Here is a 19,298-nt window from a genome sequence, read left to right as displayed (position 1 = left end):
ACATAGCTGGTGTAACTGAGTCAGGTTTGTAGGCCTCCTTGCTCGCACACGCTTTTTCAGTTCTGCCCACAACTTTTCTACAAGATTGAGGTCAGGGCTTTGTGATGGTCACTCCAATACCTTGACTTTGTTGTCCTTAAGCCATTTTGCCACAACTTTGGAAGTATGCTTGGGGTCATTGTCCATTTGGAAGACCCATTTGCGACCAAGCTTTAACTTCCTGACTTTCTTGAGATGTTACTTAAATATATCCACAGAATTTTTCTACCTCATGATGCCATCTATTTTGTGAAGTGCACCAGTCCCTCCTGCAGCAAAGCACGCCCTCAACATGATGCTGCCACCCCCTTGCTTCACGGTTGGGATGGTGTTGTTCGGCTTGCAAGACCTCACCCTTTTTCCTCCAAACATAATGATGGTCATTATGGTCAAACAGTTCTATTTTTGTTTCATCAGACCAGAGGACATTTCCCCAAAGTACGATATTTCTCCTCATGTGCAGTTGCAAACCATAGTCTGGCTTTTTTATGGCGGTTTTGGAGCAGTGGCTTCTTCCTGAGCGGCCTTTCAGGTTATGTCGATATAGGACTCGTTTTACTGTGGATATAGATACTTTTGTACCTGTTTCCTCCAGCATCTTCACAAGGTCCTTTGCTGTTGTTCTGGGATTGATTTGCACTTTTCGCACCAAAGTACGTTCATCTCTAGGAGACAGAACTCATCTCCTTCCTGAGCGGTATGGCGGCTGCGTGGTCCCATGGTGTTTATACATTATATTGCGTACTATTGTTTGTACAGATGAACGTGGTACCTTCGGGCGTTTGTAAATTGCTCCCAAGGATGAACCAGACTTGTGGAGGTCTACAATTCTTTTTTCTGAGGTCTTGGCTGATTTCTTTTGATTTTCCCATGATGTCAAGCAAAGAGGCACTGAGTTTGAAGGTAGGCCTTGAAATTGTGTCAATTGAAATTATGTCAATTGGCCTATCAGAAGCTTCTAAAGCCAGTACATAATTTTCAAGATGTTTAAAGGCACAGTCAACTTAGTGTATGTAAACTTCTGACCCACTGGAATTGTGATACAGTGAGTTATAAGTGAAATAATCTTTCTGTAAACAATTGTTGGAAAAATGACTTGTCATGCACAAAGTAGATGTCCTAATCGACTTGCCTAAACTATAGAAATGTGTGGAGTGGTTGAAAAATTAGTTGAAAAATTAGTTTTAATGACTCCAACCTAAGTGTATGTAAACTTCAGACTTCATCTGTACATATGAGATGAGTAATGTAGGGTATGTAAACATTATATAAAGTGGCATTGTTCAAAGTGACTAGTGATACATTTATTACATCCAAGTTTTAATTATTAAAGTGGCTAGAGCTTGAGTCAGTATGTTGGCAGCAGTCGCTCAATGTTAGTGATGGCTGTTTAATAGTCTGATGGCTTTGAGATATAAGCTTTCAGTGTCTCGGTCCCAGCTTTGATGCACCTGTACTGACCTAGCCTTCTGAATGATAGCAGGGTGAACAGGCAGTGGCTCGGGTGGTTGTTGTCCTTGATGATCTTTTTGGCCTTCCTGTGACATTTGGTGGTGTAGGTGTCCTGGAGGGCAGGTAGTTTGCCCCCGGTGATGCGTTGTGCAGACCTCACTACCCTCTGGAGAGCCTCACGGTTGTGGCTGGAGTTGTACCAGGCGGTGATACAGCCCGACAGGATGCTCACGATTGTGCATCTGTAAAAGTTTGAGTGTTTTTGGTGACAAGCCAAATTTCTTCAGCCTTCTTCACCACGCTGTCTGTGTGGGTGGACCATTTCAGTTTTTCCGTAATGTGTACGCCGAGGAACTTAACTTTCCACCCTCTCCACTACTGTCCCGTCGATGTGGATAGGGGGCTGCTCCCTCTGCTGTTTCCTGAAGTCCATGATCATCTCCATTGTTTTGTTGACGTTGAGTGTGAGGTTATTTTCCTGACACCACACTCCGAGGGCCCTCACCTCCTCCCCGTAGGCCGTCTCGTCGTTGTTGGTAATCAATTCTAACACTGTAGTGTTGTCTGCAAACTTGATGATTGCATGGCCACGCAGTCATGGGTGAACAGGGAGTACAGGAGAGGGCTGATAATGCACCCTTGTGGGGCCCCAGTGTTGAGGATCAGCGGGGTGGAGATGTTGTTTCCTACCCTCACTACCTGGGGGCGGCCCGTCAGAAAGTCCAGGACCCAGTTGCACAGGGCGGGGTCGAGACCCAGGGTCTCGGCTTAATGATGAGTTTTGAGTGTACTGTGGTGTTAAATGCTGAGCTGTAATCGATGAACAGCATTCTTACATAGGTATTCCTCTTGTCCAGATGGGTTAGGGCAGTGTGCAGTGTGATTGGGATTGCGTCATCTGTGGACCTATTGGGGTGGTAAGCAAATTGGAGTTGGTCCATGGTGTCAGGTATGATGGAGGTGATGTGATCCTTGACTAGTCTCTCAAAGCACTTCATGATGACGGAAGTGAGTGCTACGGGGCGGTAGTCGTTTATCTCAGTTACCTTAGCTTTCTTGGGAACAGGAACAATGGTGGCCCTCTTGAAGCATGTGGGAACAGCGGACTGGGATAGGGATTGATTGACTGTCCATAAACACACCAGCCAGCTGGTCTGCGCATGCTCTGAGGACGCGGCTAGGGATGTCGTCTGGGCCGGTAGCCTTGCGAGGGTTAACACGTTTAAATGTTTTACTCACGTTGGCTGCAGTGAAGGAGAGCCCGCAGGTTTTGGTAGCTGGCCGTGTCAGTGGCAATGTATTGTCCTCAAAGCGAGCAAATAAGTTGTTTAGTTTGCCTGGGGGCAAGACATCGGTGTCCGCGACGTGCTGGTTTTCTTTTTGTAATCTGCGATTGACTGTAGACCCTGCCACATACGTCTCGTATCTGAGCCGTTGAATTGCGACTCTACTTTGTCTCTATACTGACGCTTAGCTTGTTTGATTGCCTTGCGGAGGGAATAGCTACACTGTTTGTATTTGGTCATGTTTTCCGGTCGCCTTGCCATGATTAAAAGCAGTGGTTTGCGCTTTCAGTTTTGCGCGATTGCTGCCATCAATCCATTGTTTCTGGTTGGGGAAAGTTTTAATAGTCACCGTGGGTACAACATCACCGATGCACTTGCTAATAAACTCGCTCACCGAATCAGCGTATACATCAATGTTGTTGTCTGAGGCTATCTGGAACATATCCCAGTCCACGTGATCGAAGCAATTTTGAAGCGTGGAATCCGATTGGTCGGAGGCACCCTGGAGATCAGGGCCCCTGGGCATGTGCACGGTCGGTATTCGGCCATGATTACTACAAGTTTAGATAGCTGGCTAGACTAAATAGCAATAAAAAAAGTGTTATCTGGATAATTGAGTGACTGTCAGTGACTTATTTAATAAGAGAACTGCTAATCATGCACAAACAAATTTTGAAATTGCACCTGGTGCAGTCTACAATTCTTATTCTTAAAGCTGCAATATGTAACTTTGGGTGACCAAATCAACATAGAAATGTGAGTTATAGATCTGTCATTCTCATTTAAATCAAGTCTAAGAAGCGGTAGATCTGCTCTGTGTGCTATTTCTATGCTTCCCGTGCTTAAGTTTGGTATTTGCGTAGTTTACTTTTGGTTTTATACAACCGCTTCAAACAGCTGAAAATACAGTCTTTTTGGTTACTGAAAAGGTATTGCACAGCGGTTTAGAAGGTACAGTAATTCACTACACTAGACATTGCTTGTTTTGTCACAAACTGGAATTAGGAAAACTATTCTAATTTTAGCAACCAGGAAATGGTGGAATGATTTCTGCATATAGCACCTTTAATAGTAAGTTGAGACACTGAGTAAAAAATATATATATAATAATTGGTTGGGCCCCTTAAGTGACCACTTATTTCGCTTGTGCCTGGAACCGGCCCTGCACACACACACATTTCCACCCGAGTCAGACACCAACATGTTTGATAAATTTGACTCATATTTCTGTCCACTGTGTGCTGCCTTGCTTACGAACACGGAACTTCAGCGCATTAGAAATCCGAATCCAACACCCCCCCCCCCCCATGATCTGGATAAACCCCGTCCATGTCATTTTTCTCATCCAATGTGCTTCCAAACACACAAGAACTACCCAATAGAATCTGTTCTTTATTGCAAGACGTATGTCATGATTGGATCATTGTACTGTCACTTTAACCCAACCATGCACCTTGCACGCCTTGGCTACACTTCAGAAATCTGAAAAAGGTGGTTTGACAAACTTGCTTGTATTGTGTGTCTACATTAGCTAGTCTTTTGTCAATGTGACGTTAACTGTCTAACCTTTTATAACGATATAGCTCATCACTGTATTCAACGTCGTTTGCGAGGCACCAACAACGGAGGATATGCCAGCCAAGCCAAGGTGGAAGTAGCTAAAGTAACCATATCAACAGACAAGACAGGCTCGAGACTGGGGACAGGGGTAAAACAAAAATGATCTGATTAGGAATATGACCGCAAACTAACAAGGGAAATTGTTATATATTGGTAAAATAAGCGTTTACCACGTGTAACCTTATTTCAATGAGTCTAATAGCTAGCTACAAAGAACGTATTGCTACCCTATGTTGCTATCTCGCGTAGTAGCGACAATGATTAGCAGTTAACGCGTAGCGACTACGTTGAATTGCATTGGATAGCGCTATAAAGGTTAGCTAGATCAACGTTTGAATACAGTATTTTCTATATACATAATTAAGATCCATAATCAAGCTGTATCATTAGGATGGCAATAGTTGCTTTCTAGTATCTGACTAGCACTTTCAGTGCAAGCAGCTAGCCAAACCAGTTTGGTAAATCTGTGTTAATGCAGTCATGTTGCTAATGCGTTAGCTAGCTACTGTAGGTTTACGATTTGGTGGATAAATACACTTTTTCTATCTATCTTGAAACGACTCGGGACCCACCAGAATCGTTCAGATATTTTGACACTGGACTCGTTAGATAGCTAAATAATTTGGCACTTGCATGCTGGCTAGTGTTTGTCCACGTTTGTTGCATTTAGGCCACGTCGCTGCAGATGCATTTCATCTTACAGCGTCGTTGGATGAATGCAAACAAGACTGTGCGGAAGAGGGAAGGCGCGTGAAAAACTGTTCCCCACATTCCCTGCAGCTAACTAATGCAAGAAACTCGTGTGGGGTTTGATACAAATGCTTTCTTTATTGACTATCTCAGTGGCTGTGTGTTTGCTGTAATTGAACGGCATGTCAGCTACCCAATTTGTTTACCAGTGGAAGCATAGGCTTATTTAGTTTTATAGATCAGTTATCTAATACATTCTGAAATGGTTGGCTTTGGCGCAAACCGACGGGGAGGCCGTCTCCCGTCCTTCATCCTGATCGCATTGATGGTGATCATTGCCATACTGTCTTTCAACTACTGGACTGTGTCCAACAAGCAAGGGCGCCTATTGGACGAGTTGGCAGAGGTGCAGACACAGGTGAAGCGGACCGACGCGGCGCGCAGTCGACTGGAGAAGCGCAACTCAGAGCTGATGGTGCAGGTAGACACGCACAGGAAACAGATCGATCAGAAGGACGGAGATAACAGCATGCTGGAGGGCAAGCTGCATGCTCGTGAAGCACTCATCAAAAAGTGCACAGATGAAAAGGTAGGTAGGACTAGATCACTAAGTCCATCCGTAGTACCTATGCTTCCTAGTTCCTGCTTATCTCAGGCTTATTAACTAACTGTGCCAAAGGTTTGACAGGTGGAAAGCAGCCTTGCACCTGCATCCTATTGTATTACAGTGGAGGGCTAAACCTGTGATGTCAACCAACATGGGTAAAGACTGAGCAGTCTCCAGCAACGATTTGAATGCTCAAATCACACACACAAGCAAGCCAAAGTTGAGTGTGTTGTCCCAGTGCATTGTTGTTATCTAAGCCTCAGATGAGTTTGAGGTACACGCCAGTACAACCTAAGTGACACATTTTTTTTTATAAATGTACTTCCTAAATCAAGGAATGAGTCTTGATGTCATTTTAAATGTAGGTTATACTCATAAAGAATATTTCAGTTTAAGTGGTTATTTTATCTACTTCAGCTATGATAGCGATCAGATCCTTTGAATCTCAAAGGTGATTTCAAAAGCCATATCATATAACAGCTAAACTCATTTATCCCCATCACAATAGCACCTGCTAACCTGGCATTGCAGTTTGCAAATTGTTTATTGGTGTATATTTGTACACTTATATTAGTCATTTTACAGGAGGTAAAGTCTCCCTCCTTGCTGACATGGGGGTTATGAGTCCCAGCTGGGGCCCATCTGTGTGCCCAGTGCTGTGGCTGGGGATTAGCCTCTTTTTACACTTACTACAGTCAGTCTGCCTCTCCCCTCCTTGTCTCAACCACCTCAATGTATGCTTATGTGCCTCATCAGATTGCATAGGAGGTGTGGCGAGAACAGATGCGGGGGGGGGCCTACCTTTCATTAGCATTCTGCCGTACCCACACGGATGTTTGCTCTTCGGATTGTGTGGGCTAGCCATGCCCAAACCGGATTGTATATTTTTTTTAAATTACAGCTCATTTCCTGAATGTTAATTGTGTCCAACAGTGCAAATCCTCTGTTCAACATGAGGGATGTCGTAGTGTAAGACCAGTCCCAGATTTTCCCCAGCGTTAATCTACTCTTTGTCCCGTATCAGGATGTCACCAGTGTTAGGGTTGGGCGACGTCAACCTTAGTCCTATTGTGATTATGTACCCATAAAACATGCCCCTCATAAAAAAAACATACAAAAACGACCGTTGGGCTATAGCGTGAAATTGAATGCAACTGGATGAATCATGACGAAAGATCATGTTAAACGCCTGGACAGAGGCTAAGTGCAGGCAATGGCAAATGTTTTCTAATATTCCTTTCTGGTGGAGGGGCAGAGCAGGTTTGTGTGGCGCACATATGATGAAGCAGTGACTGTCTGATGAGGAACGGTCTGTCTTACCATAGTGTGCTAGGTTATAGGCCTACATCATGGGCTGGATAGAAGCAGTCTACAGTCTTCAGAATTTGATAATAATTGCTTTATTTCTCTCATAAAATAATGGTAATTTTGCATGAAGAAAAAGCAAGTCCCACCAATTTAACTCTTTACAAGTGTTTTTGTGGTAGTGGAAGAAGTTTAAAATGTTTTAAGCCAAGCAGTTAAATTTTGTAAAATAATTGGTCTGATTGCTTTGATAGACTATAGTATCAACCTTATTACTTTGGATTGTGGGGCAGTTAGATCACATATTTCTTCACAAATAACTAGAGATGCACTGATATAACATTTTGGGCCCATACCGATATCAAATATTTTCTTTGCCAAATTTTTTTTTCTAGTAAGCATTATAGTACAGTTAAATAGTTGAAACACACACAGACCAAAAAGTTATTTTGTTGGCATTTACGTTTGTCTCCATTACCAGTAAAACATAATCAAAACCTATTTCTTTCACTTACTTGCTGTGCTGTTTTGTTGTTCATTTGTTCAGTCTCAACCAGGATTTCATCATAAATGTCAAGCAGTGAAGTTTCAGCTCTGTCTGCCCGTGGCCTCTCTTTCTTGGTGCACACTGTCACTGTGTCCGTTTCCACCTTGTCCAGCTGTGTCTGTAACATTTCACGTAAACCCTGTTTCTTGTCTGCATTGAAGTAGTGGTCCTTGTACCTAGCATTGAGCATGGTGGCGATAGAGTAAAGAGGCTCAGAGAATGCCTCTTGTAGAGTACTTTTGCAAGTTTTAACCCCACGGTCTGTCAGCAGTTTTGTTGAGCAGGCGTTACAATGCCACGACAAAGGCTATCACGTCTGCTGCAGACGCAGTTGATCTTATTTTTCCAGTCAGTTGTTCGCTTGGGGCTAGGAGTGTGTTCATGTTTCAAACATGTTCTCAAATGTCATTGAAATGGCAGCAGTGGTATGAAAACCAGCACATTTTTGAGCATGAAATACCAGCACATTTTTGAGCATGCAATACATTTTTGAGCATGCAATACATTTTTGAGCATGCAATACATTTTTGAGCATGCAATACATTTTTGAGCATGCAATACATTTTTGAGCAGGCAATACATTTTTGAGCAGGCAATACATTTTTGAGCAGGCAATACATTTTTGAGCATGCAATACGTTTTTGAGCATGCAATACGGAATGTGATTTGAGTTACTGTGGTGGTAGTAGTAATGATGCTGTATTAGCGTAGCCTAGTTATGCCATTACTCCTCTCATTCTAGTACTGCTGAAAGGGCTAAAGGATAGAGAAGCAACACAAAGTCATTGTCTGAAGTGCTTTGCTTTAATGTTTTGGTTTCCGTCTCCACATCTGCAGTGTACTTTGTGGGTGCCAAGAAAGAGCACTGTTATTTTCCACACAGCAGATTTGGTGGAGAGACTGTGAACCACTCGGTGTCTCTGCAGGGAAGGTGACAGCATGAAGCTTTTATCTCCACAATGGCTGACATTGATGCTGTAATTACTGCCACTCCTCTTCTGTGCATTCTGCCTCATTAAAGTCCTGAGCCCCTCATTCCCTCCCTCTGTGGATTTGATTCAAGCCCTTGGTTCTCACTGGAGAATCCACCCCTGTGATTTGATTGGTGGCTAGTGGCAACTGATGGGGACGTGAATCTCGTATGTGGGGGAGTTGTTTGTCTCTGGGACAGTCGTACAGAGGTGCCCGAATGGATACTATTCCCTCCTTAGCCTATAAATAACGGTTCCTTTACTCATTGAGCGGTTCCTTCGCTTTCACTCCCTTCAATGAACAAAAAAGGAGCACATAAGGAATACCAGGCATGATGGCAGCCTAACACACTGACTTGACAGTCAGGATTATCAGGCACTATTCCACACGGCTGTAAAATGTTTAGTGACTGGGCCAATGGAGCTATCAGAGAGAGAATCTTCTTTGGGAGAGACTAGTATTGAATTACACATATGGGGCAGGCAAACAAAGTAGGGATCTCTTTTGACACGTGGTTACTTGCCACCCGGGAAGGGTAATCCCAGCCAGCCAGGCATCCCCTTGGTGTTTGCACCATGCTCAAATCGATTTGGTTTCTCCGGGCTGGGTTTGATGTTTTTGTCTTTTGATGTTCATTTCATGCATTGAGGGTGTAGAATACAGTAGGTCTGTGAAGCTCCTAGGTTTGATGGTCCTTTGCCTGTGTTTTTAGCAGCTGGGATCTCCTGTCCTTACACTTATGACAGTTATTTATTTTTTTGCTCATTCTGAGTGGTTATACATTTGGCTGGGCTGTAGAGACTTAGTCAGACCCCAGATAAAGGAGATGTGTAATTGGGTGGAGGGCAGAGAGGGGCCTGTCTGGATCAGTCAGGGGCTCAGGAGGACAGAACTCTCTCTCGTCTGACAGGTTCTCATGCCGTCTGCGGCCTTTCGGCCACTGAGCTGACTGGACCTATATGGCCGGTGTTGGATTTTGGACAGCTTGAGTGCTTTCAATTAGATACGCTTTGGTATATTAAAAAAGATGGGTATTGCAGAGATGACGTGCCGCATCTAACAAGTATTATTGTTCTATATAGTGAATGCATTTACTTTGTGTATGGTAGAGGAGAGGATATCAAGTATTAGGCTGTGCATGTGCAGTAGCTCCCTCAGTGACTAGTACTGCCAATGAGGAGTGCTGCGACGATGGCTCACTCTTCAAGTCACTGGGCAACGCTGGGCCGTCTTTTTTTATTGTGGTCAAGGTGGGGGAGGGGAAAGACGGGACAAAGGAAAGCAAACTGGACAAATTAGGATTTTGTCTCCTTTTTGAGAGAGGCTACACGGTGTATAATGTAACCATTGCAGAATTAGACAAATATGAAACTGAACACAGGATGTATGCATAAGTTAAGCTCATAATGCCTTTGTAACAAATCCACAGATGTTGAGCTCAGAACGCAAATACCTACTCTTATACCTACTTTTATTTGGTGTAGCATAATGTTGCCTCAGCCTCGCCTCTCTTTTTTTACTGTGTTCTATTATGTTCAATACAACGGTAACTGTATTCATAAAAACACGTTATACAGCTCAGGTGTTTGTGTGGCCACGTAGGCTGTCTGTCGAACTTGCGTATATGGACACACAAATGTGCAGAATACAGATACCAGACATGTAGACTCTTCACATTCTCTGTGCCTCTAAGCATGCACAAATAGCGCCCCGGGGATGGCCTTCAGTCCTCTGTTTCTCTCCCAGCTGCATTTCACATTCACCTCCTTCCCTCAGATCAATGCCTGCACCCCTCCCACCGCTCCCTAAATCTACCTCAAAGCCACAGCCGCTCTCCTCTGGTTGAGGCAACAAAAAACACTTGGGATTGAATTTTGTCTTTTGTACATGTATGAAAATACATGTAATAACCCCTTAGCCAGTCAGTGTGCCATAATGTGTAATGGGCCAATAGTGCATTGTTCTGATTATAAAGTGGTTTCACTCTAAGCGGTTTGGGGGTGTAAAGTCAATTGAAAATCAATCCAGTTTATTACAAGTTGCAACAGGGAGACACCTTTAACACAGAAGCAGAGAAAATGTCTAACTGGCCTTCTCTGAGATAGCTCTTATATCCTGAATAGCAGACAACTGTTCTTTAATCCCGAGAGGCTATTGGGAAGTCAAAACAAAAGGCCTGGACTTGGTCAGCTGCTACAGAATCAGTGTTTTCACAGAATACAATCGTAATCAGTGTGTCCTTGTACCTCCAGTCTGGCGTCAATCGCTATCAACAGATGTGAGTTTAATCCAGAACATACAGCATCCAGTCTAGTGACATCAACCCAAGTGTCACAGAACACTAGAAACCATTTCTCTATTACAGAAAGAGAATGTATAACTATGCTAAACATTGTTAATCACTCTAAACTAAATGTGAACTTTATTCTCTTAAATATTCCTATTACAGTGAGCCATAGGTCTCTCTCCATCAGGCTTCATTATGAAGGGTAGAGATCTAATGAAGGCTGCTGCTCTGTGTTCTGTTCTGACTGCCTCAGCCTGGCTGTCCTTTAGGATCTCTTCCATCTGATCTGACTCAATATCTGGCTGCGGGTGGTCCTCCAGTCACTCGGCGGGTCAGACGCAATCAATGAGACGGGAGTGTTTTGCAAGCAGAATTTTCACTCAACAGAATCTTTTTATGCAGCTAGATATCTACTGTTGCCGAGCTGACATTTGAAATGCTATTGCATCTGAACGTAGTACAAAAATGATATCTTTCCAGTTAGGCTAGTTCAGCCATGTAATAATGTAGATGTCCTGTTAAACCGGTTGTGTTTGGAATTAAGATGAGCACAAAGAGTTCTGCTAACAAAGTGTTCTGGTGACCTTTCCTCAGACTGATGTTCTTTTCTCTCCTTTCCAGATGAAGGTGCAGGGTGATGTCACCGCACAGATGTCGGAGATTGTGAGGCTGAAAGGTAAGAGCAGACACTGGCCAGCAGAGGGCACACTTCTGTTGGAGTCTTAAGGCTAGGCTAGCAGAAAGCAGTATGGGCTTGTATTACCACAGAGCCTGGAGCAGTAACAGCAGTTTGCTTAATGCTATTAGTGCTGTTAAGATGTTTTATCTCAAGTCCCCCATGTGCCAAGTGGACTCTAATGCAAACAGATTTGCAATGTTGTCGTCCCTAGTTTCTTTATTGAACGATTGTCCGACACTAAAGCTGTAGCCCGATATCACTGCATGGTTGAAATTGCATTTGTCCATACACTATAACCTTAGGGTTCATATTCTATCTTATTTGGGTGGGGTGTAGAGCAGCTGAAGGAGCTGAAACAGGAGTTTATGAGGCAGGAGATCCAGCTGAGGGATGTGAAGAAGAACAGCACCAACCTGGAGAGGAAGCTGGAGTATGAGAGGTACAGAGAATGAACTCTCAACACATCTTTCATGTTTTTGCTCTAGGCTCTCAATCACAGCAAAGTTTAGGTTATGATGACTATCGCACCAATATAGCCATTGGTTGGAATTTTGACAAGAGCTTCATTGCTTTTCTCTCTGATTTGTCTAACCAATTGTTTGTGTGAATGATAGTTTGCAGTGTGGGCGTCAAATCACACAACTAATGGACGAGTATGAAGAAGCTAAAAAGACCCTGGAGGAGGAGGTGGTGAAGCTGAGAAAGGTGAGGCCCTCTGTCAGAGCTGCTAGTCATGATGTCCCTGCCTTTCCTTCCCCGTAATGTAAGTGGTTGTCTACCACCCCCTGTTGGTGTTCATAGATCATACACTCTGTGGAATGTCCTTTGTCCTGGATGTCAGCAGTTCTGCACTTAGTCATTGTGACTTTTGCTTACCCAGCAATAGTAAGGTAATTATATTAATCTCTCCCCTCTTTTTCTCTGTCTCTCTTTCCCGCCCTCTGCAGAGTGTGCTGGATAGCAGGAAGGTTGGAGCTGCAGAAGGAGGGACTGAGGTGGAGACCGCAGGAGAGCACCTAACTGTGGCCACACACCAAGACACTGACCTCAAAGGTAACATTACAACCAGCTCATATTGCCACATTCTGCCTCTGTAATGTTTCAGAGCTAACCCACCCTCTCTCCCTCCACCCCATCCATTCTTCTCTCTCTCCCTCCTGGGATAGAAGATTTGGGCAAGCCTGGCAGTGATGCTGGCATGCCTGGTATTGAGGACAGTGAAGTGGGAAAAATAGATGATGTGCAATTTGGTGAGTATTTATTCCCTCTGGTTATTCTACTTTTGATAACGATTCTTGCAGTAAGATTAGTGTAAAATGTCATTGTCAAATTTCAACTGGAACTGTCCTCCTCCCCTCATTCTCTCTAGCCCTGAAGAAGCCAGCCATCACCCAGAACCACATAGAGATACCTGATACTGCGTTAAGAGAGGTGGGGGCCGGTATGGGAGCAGGGGCAGGTGCCGGGGCTGGTGAGGGGGCTGGTCGAGACCTCTCTCTGGACCGGCCTGTGCTCCAGATCCAGGACAAGGTCCTAGGGCTGGGGATGGAGGGACGAGTGGGGGCCCTCCAGCAGCAGCCCCCCCAGGCAGTGGCAGAAAGACCCATCCTCTTTGATGACAACAAGGCAGCCATCCAGGCAGATGAGTTCGGAGAGCAGCACAGACCGCTTAGAGGTATGTCAACTCAAACTTCACACACTACATATTTGCATTTTCAGTTTACTTTATTAGCTTTGCTGCCCAGAGACAAAGCCAGTTATGCAGTAATGCTTTAGTGGTGACATGTTATCGTGTGTCTGTCATTGATTTCGAGACCTGAGGCCATGGCCTGGGTACAGCTCTGACTGGGCTCTTAATGGCTGTGTGCAGCAGAGGCCCCGCTACTCTTGGCCTCTCTTGAACTCCACACTAGCTGCTATAAAACGTGAGCCATGCCGGCTTCCTGTTTTCAGTTCAGTTTTTTTTTCATGGAATGTTTGTGTAGAAAATGGAGGGAAATGTATCGTTGGCGCAGTGCTCTGCTCTGTTTGGCAACCTCTGTCTTTTTAAAGGTGATTCATCCTTTTCTCCCGGAGATTGAAAACATGCTCCTTCACAGAGAGCTAGCCTACAGTCTGAAGGAGCATGTTTTCAATCTCCGGGAGACATATTCCGTACTACAGGAGAGAGTGCACCCTGAACCTCTACTGTACATTAAAAATGAAAAGCCCAAAAGGGATGACCAAATTTCAGGTGAAATGTTTCTAACGGAAAAAAAAGTGATTATTGATGCTACCTGTTTCGCTGTCTCCTTTTAAGCTCCTGCCAATGTGATGAAAGCAGATGGTGTACAGAGGAAAGGGGCAGAACTGCCTTTGCCTCCTAACCCTGCCCAGGTGCCCAACCCTATAGAACCTCGGCATGCCAGAGACCCCAAGCCTGCTGAGCCCCTGCGTCACAGACAGAGTGAGTGCCTCCAAAGGCTAGTGGGGATGGGCGGGGGAGACTGAGTAACTCTCAGTACACAGGAGATGTGACACATGGAGACTGTGGTTGTGTCTTTCCTCTGACCTTTAGCTGCAGCGTCCCAGTAAGAAGAGCTTCTCTCCCTTGCAGATGTGTCAAGGATACAACATAACCTTTACAATTACATAAGCTATTTTTGAACGCATTCTACAGTCTGAGCCCTATCTCGAGTTTTCTTTCTCAAGGCTGCGTTATAGGTCTACTATAAGCGGTTGCCTTCCCTAGCTATCAGGGTTTTAACAAACCTTCCTCAACACTGCTCATGAAGTCATACATATTAGAGGTGCTGTCGCCACAGACTGAAAGAGATGGCCAGATGCCAGAGTGCACACACAGTGGGAGAGGCCGCCTGACTTCAAGGGTCTCAGGGTGTTCCTTCCTGCTGCCTGCCTGGCTTCAGCTCTGCTCCCTCCCTCCGCTGCCTACACTCCAAACAATACCCCAACCAGCTGCCCTGCCAGCTACCCCTCTCCTTGCTTCATCTTCACACTCTCTGCACCACACACACACTCGTCATGTTTTCCTCCAAGTTCCTTTACACATATCACTTCATTGCCAATGACTCTTTTTGTCTTCCCAAAAATCCCCTTAAACATATAAACTATGCATCCCTCACATACCTTTACTGTCCAACCAATCACCACCTCCTTCATCCCCTCTGTTTCTTAGTTTCATCATTCTTTCTTTCATTCACTCTCTCCATCCTTTCTCTTCTGACTCTGTCACAATCTCTTTGCTTCCCTCCCTTCCTGATGGGGCCCTTCTCTGCCTCTACAGGCCGTTTCTTTGATGAGAACGAGTCCCCTGTAGATCCGCAGCACGGCTCTAAGCTGGCGGACTACAATGGGGACGATGGGAACGTGGGTGAGTACGAGGCGGACAAGCAGGCCGAGCTGGCCTACAATGAGGAAGAGGATGGTGATGGTGGGGAGGAAGACGTCCAAGGTGAGCCAGGCCAGGGGTCTTCAAGTCCAGCTGTATCACCATTTCTCCCTCCTCCACTCCTGCTGCCCCTGCATTAGACTGAGTACCACCAGCTCGGCCAGAGCTCACAGCACCCTGAGTTACCCACCATTCCTGTCTCAGGAACATCCATAACCAACCGCCCCTCAGGGTCTAAGCCTGAGGACTGTTCAGTGGGTCATTTTAGGCTGGAGGGCAAACCTCCCATCATTGTATACCACAATCAAGCCCTATACCTCTACATGTGGGTGGGGGCACTTCTCCCCCTCAGTGACTCCACTCCAATGTCTGCATGCCTCATCCAGCCGTGCGCTTCCCCACTATCTGTGCTCCACCACCTGTATGTGCCCACTTGTCATCTGTGTACACCTGCAGTAGATTAGTAGATGCTGTGTTTGAGTAACACTTGAAGTTTTAAATGCATGTGCGTTCTTGTCTTATCATTATTGTACCGCTGTCATTCATTTCTCCGCGACAGGTTAGGTTGTGAAGTATTTTGTGTGTTAAACCTTTTTAATGGACCACCAGGTAGATCCATGTAGGTCCTTAGTCATTTAACCACTTGATATTGACATTTTATAACAGCTATTGTCATCCCTGCCATTGAAAGTGCCATTGAACAGGCTGAAAAAAGTAGTGTTAGGAATTCTATGGCCAATATGGGACCAGACTAATATGTACAGTATGTTGCTCTATGGAGCATTCCTAATGATGATCTTTTGGGATTTCCTTTGAAATCTATCTAGCAGATGTAATTTAGGGATAAGAGAGATGACTACTCCCTGATTTGTTCTATCTTCAATCTCCTTTCAGATGATGAAGATCGAGACATGCAGGGAGACCGGGCAGTGGACTATGGGAAGAGACGTCAAGCCATCGACATTCTGTAAACCTTGTCAACTTGCTCTAGGATCTGGGATAGAAAATTCAAACAAAAAAATCCTCCGCATTGTTTCAATTATGCTACGGATGTCATTCTTAGGACTGGTTGAAATCACGAAGATGTTTTTAGCTGCGTCTCTTATGGCGATGGACAATTCTGAAGACACGATTACAGATTATTATTCCATGAACCAGTTTGACCTAAAACCATGTATCATTGAATCTATAAAACAATTCATGATAATATCATTCTGTGCCACCGTTGACTTGCAACTATATTTGTTTTATAAGTTATTTGGTATTAGAATTCCTTAGCGATTACATTGATATAATGTACAAGAGTGCTATACAGTATACATTTTTTTTTTTTTTTCCCCGTGACCGATTTTATGAAGGCTTTTGTTTTGTTTACTACTTTGAATGAACTGTCAGCTGCAAGAATAGACTGAAGTGGTCTGGAAGAGACAGTTTGGGCCAGAAACTCGCTGTCTTGGATGACTGTTGCTGACCTGGTCACCTAGACTGGCAGGCATGGCATATTGCTTGAAATTGTCAACTTTAATTTGACTTGTCTTTACCTAAAAAAGGAATATGTTTCCCTTTGATGTGGGACAGCTGTTGCTTGATAAAGAAAAATAACTGAACTATCGCTCCAAACTGTGTCAATGAATTTGACAGGACAGTTTCTTTGGCACTTTCTTATTGTTGGACTCTTGTATGGACGCCCACACTTCAAACACAGCCGCGCCAACCAACGCAGCGCTTATGCCAAGGACTTCTCATGGCTTCTTAAACCTATTTGTTCACCTTATTTCTGTCAGACATAACACTCAAGTGCTCATTCTGTCTTACAATTATGCTGTTGTTATTAATGCATGTAATCTTTATTAATCAACCTGAAGAACGTCTTGAAGCTGGAGGCAATACTTAGACCAGTTTAGAATTAGGAATCCTGTGGAAGACTAAATGCACATCTGTCCTGCTATTATGAATGGACTACAGTAGGCATAGATGTACATATTTGAATTGTTTCTATTTTAACTATAGGACTCAAAGGACTATTCTTCCTTTAAATAATAAGCATAATCCGTTTTGTTTAAGTTTTTTTTTTGTTTTTTTTTCATATGGAAGGTCGGCATATTGAATGTACGCTGCTGATTGGTTTTTCAAGATCATAATGTAATTAAGAAATTTGAGTAGTTAATTGTTACAAAACTGAATTTAGATGCTAATAGATAAAACTGTGGAACCAGTGAACGTGTCCCCAGCTAAGTTTTCCCTCAAATTTCAATGTGTTACTGATCTGCTGGGGATTACTAAAAGCTGTTGGTATCACTGATCGTGGAGGTAATTTAAATTTCATACCGAAGAATAAATAATTAACTGGTCATTATTGATACAAGTAATTAAACAATTGTTTCTGTTTCCCCCTGAAAGCCTTTTGAGCCATGATTTGTTAAAAATATATATTTTGTTCTCTAACCTCTTGAGAATGTGCATGTGAACTGTAATTTACCTGAAAAGGTGACTGACTGGCAATGGGAAAACTGCATGTGATTGTGGCCCATGTTGACTCCAATGTTTCCCACAGTTGTCAAGTTGGTTGGATATCCTTTGGGTGGTTGACCATTCTTGATACACACTGGAAACTGTTGAGCGTGAAACCCATCAGCGTTGCAGTTCCTGACACAAACCGTTGCGCCTGGCACCTACTACCATACCCTGTTCAAAGGCACTTAAATGTTTTTGCCTTGCCCATTCACCCACTGAATGGCATACATACACAATCCATGTCTCAAGCCTTAAAAATCCTTCTTTAACCTGTCTCATCCCATTAATCTACAGTGATTGAAATGGATTTAACAAGTGACATAAGGGATCATAACTTTCGCCAGGTCAGTCTTATGGAAAGAGCTGGTGTTCTTAATGTTTTGGATACTGAGTGTATACACTAAACTCAGCAAAAAAAGAAACGTCCCTTTTTCAGGACCCTGTCTTTCAAAGATAATTTGTAAAAATCCAAATAACTTCACAGATCTTCATTGTAAAGGGTTTAAACACTGTTTCCCATACTTGTTCAATGAACCAAAAACAATTAATGAACATGCACCTGTGGAACGGTTGTTAAGACACTAACAGCTTAGACGGTAGGCAATTAAGGTCAGTTATGAAAACTTAAGACACTAAAGAGGCCTTTCTACTGACTCTGGAAAAACACAAAGAAACATGCCCAGGTTCCCTGCTCATCTGTGTGAATGTGCCTTAGGCATGCTGCAAGGAGGCATGAGGACTGCAGATGTAGCCAGGGCAATAAATGGCAATGTTTGTACTGTGAAACGCCTAAGACAGTGCTACAGGGAGACAGGACGGACAGCTGATCGCCCTCACAGTGGCAGACCACGTGTAACAACACCTGCACAGGATCGGTACATCCAAACATCACACCTGCTGGACAGGTACAGGATGGCAACAACAACTGCCCAAGTTACACCAGGAACGCATCTCTCCATCAGTACTGACTGTCTGCAATAGGCTGAGAGAGGCTGAACTGGGGGCTTGAAGGCCTGTTGTAAGGCAGGTCCTCACCAGACCCACAAACCCACCGTCGCTGGACCAGACAGGACTGGCAAAAGTGCTCTTCACTGACGAGTCGCGGTTTTGTCTTACCAGGGGTGATGGTCGGATTTGAGTTTATCGTAGAAGGAATGAGCGTTACACTGAGGCCTGTACTCTGGAGCGGGATCGATTTGGAGGTGGAGGGTCCGTCATGGTCTGGGGCGGTGTGTCACAGCATCATCGGACTGAGCTTGTCATTGCAGGCAATCTCAACGCTGTGCATAACAGGGAAGACATCCTCCTCTCTCGTGGTACCCTTCCTGCAGGCTCATCCTGACATGACCCTCCAGCATGACAATGCCACCATACTGTTTGTTCTGTGTGTGATTTCCTGCAAGACAGGAATGTCAGTGTTCTGCCTTGGCCAGCGAAGAGCCCTGATCTCAATCCCATTGAGCACATCTGGGACCTGCTGGATCGCAGGATGAGGGCTAGGGCCATTCCCCCTAGAAATGTCTGGGAACTTGCAGGTGCCTTGGTGGAAGAGGGGAGTATCAACTCACAGCAAGAACTGGCAAATCTGGTGCAGTACATGAGGAGATGCACTGCAGTACTTAATGCAGCTGGTGACCACACCAGATAATAACTGTTACTTTTGATATTGACCCCTCATTTGTTCAGGGACGCATTATTACATTTCTGTTAGTCACATGTCTGTGGAACTTGTTCAGTTTGTCTCAGTTGTTGAATCTTATGTTAATATAAATATTTACACGTTATGTTTGCTGAAAATAAATGCAGTTAACAGTGAGGACGTTTCTTTTTTTGCTGAGTTTGTTAGTGCTACCAGAAGCCTCTCTGTTGTAATCAAATCCACATCACCAGATTATTTTGATTCAGTTCAAAT

At 44.2% G+C, this 19,298-nt stretch overlaps 1 protein-coding gene across 4 annotated transcripts; it reads left to right on the top strand.

Annotated features, from left to right (window-relative positions):
* The first annotated feature begins 4,206 nt into the window (after positions 1–4,206).
* Positions 4,207–17,271, top strand: golm2 (golgi membrane protein 2). Of its 4 annotated transcripts, none has more exons than XM_055921215.1 (10): positions 4,208–5,676; positions 11,427–11,481; positions 11,821–11,923; positions 12,099–12,189; positions 12,432–12,537; positions 12,654–12,734; positions 12,854–13,159; positions 13,784–13,930; positions 14,768–14,935; positions 15,767–17,271. In XM_055921215.1, exons 1-10 carry the CDS (start codon positions 5,350–5,352, stop codon positions 15,841–15,843), a joined length of 1,461 nt encoding a protein of 486 aa, XP_055777190.1. In that variant the 5' UTR covers positions 4,208–5,349; the 3' UTR covers positions 15,844–17,271. The 4 variants fall into 4 exon arrangements, with proteins under 4 accessions (XP_055777192.1, XP_055777191.1, XP_055777190.1 ...); XM_055921213.1 differs by having other exon boundaries at positions 12,651–12,734; XM_055921217.1 differs by lacking the exon at positions 14,768–14,935 and having other exon boundaries at positions 4,207–5,676.
* The last annotated feature ends 2,027 nt before the right edge of the window (positions 17,272–19,298 follow it).

Source organism: Salvelinus fontinalis, chromosome 4, assembly GCF_029448725.1.
Source record: "Salvelinus fontinalis isolate EN_2023a chromosome 4, ASM2944872v1, whole genome shotgun sequence".
In the NCBI taxonomy this organism is placed as follows: Eukaryota; Metazoa; Chordata; class Actinopteri; order Salmoniformes; family Salmonidae; genus Salvelinus; species Salvelinus fontinalis.
This window is presented reverse-complemented; position numbering and strand designations above follow the sequence as displayed.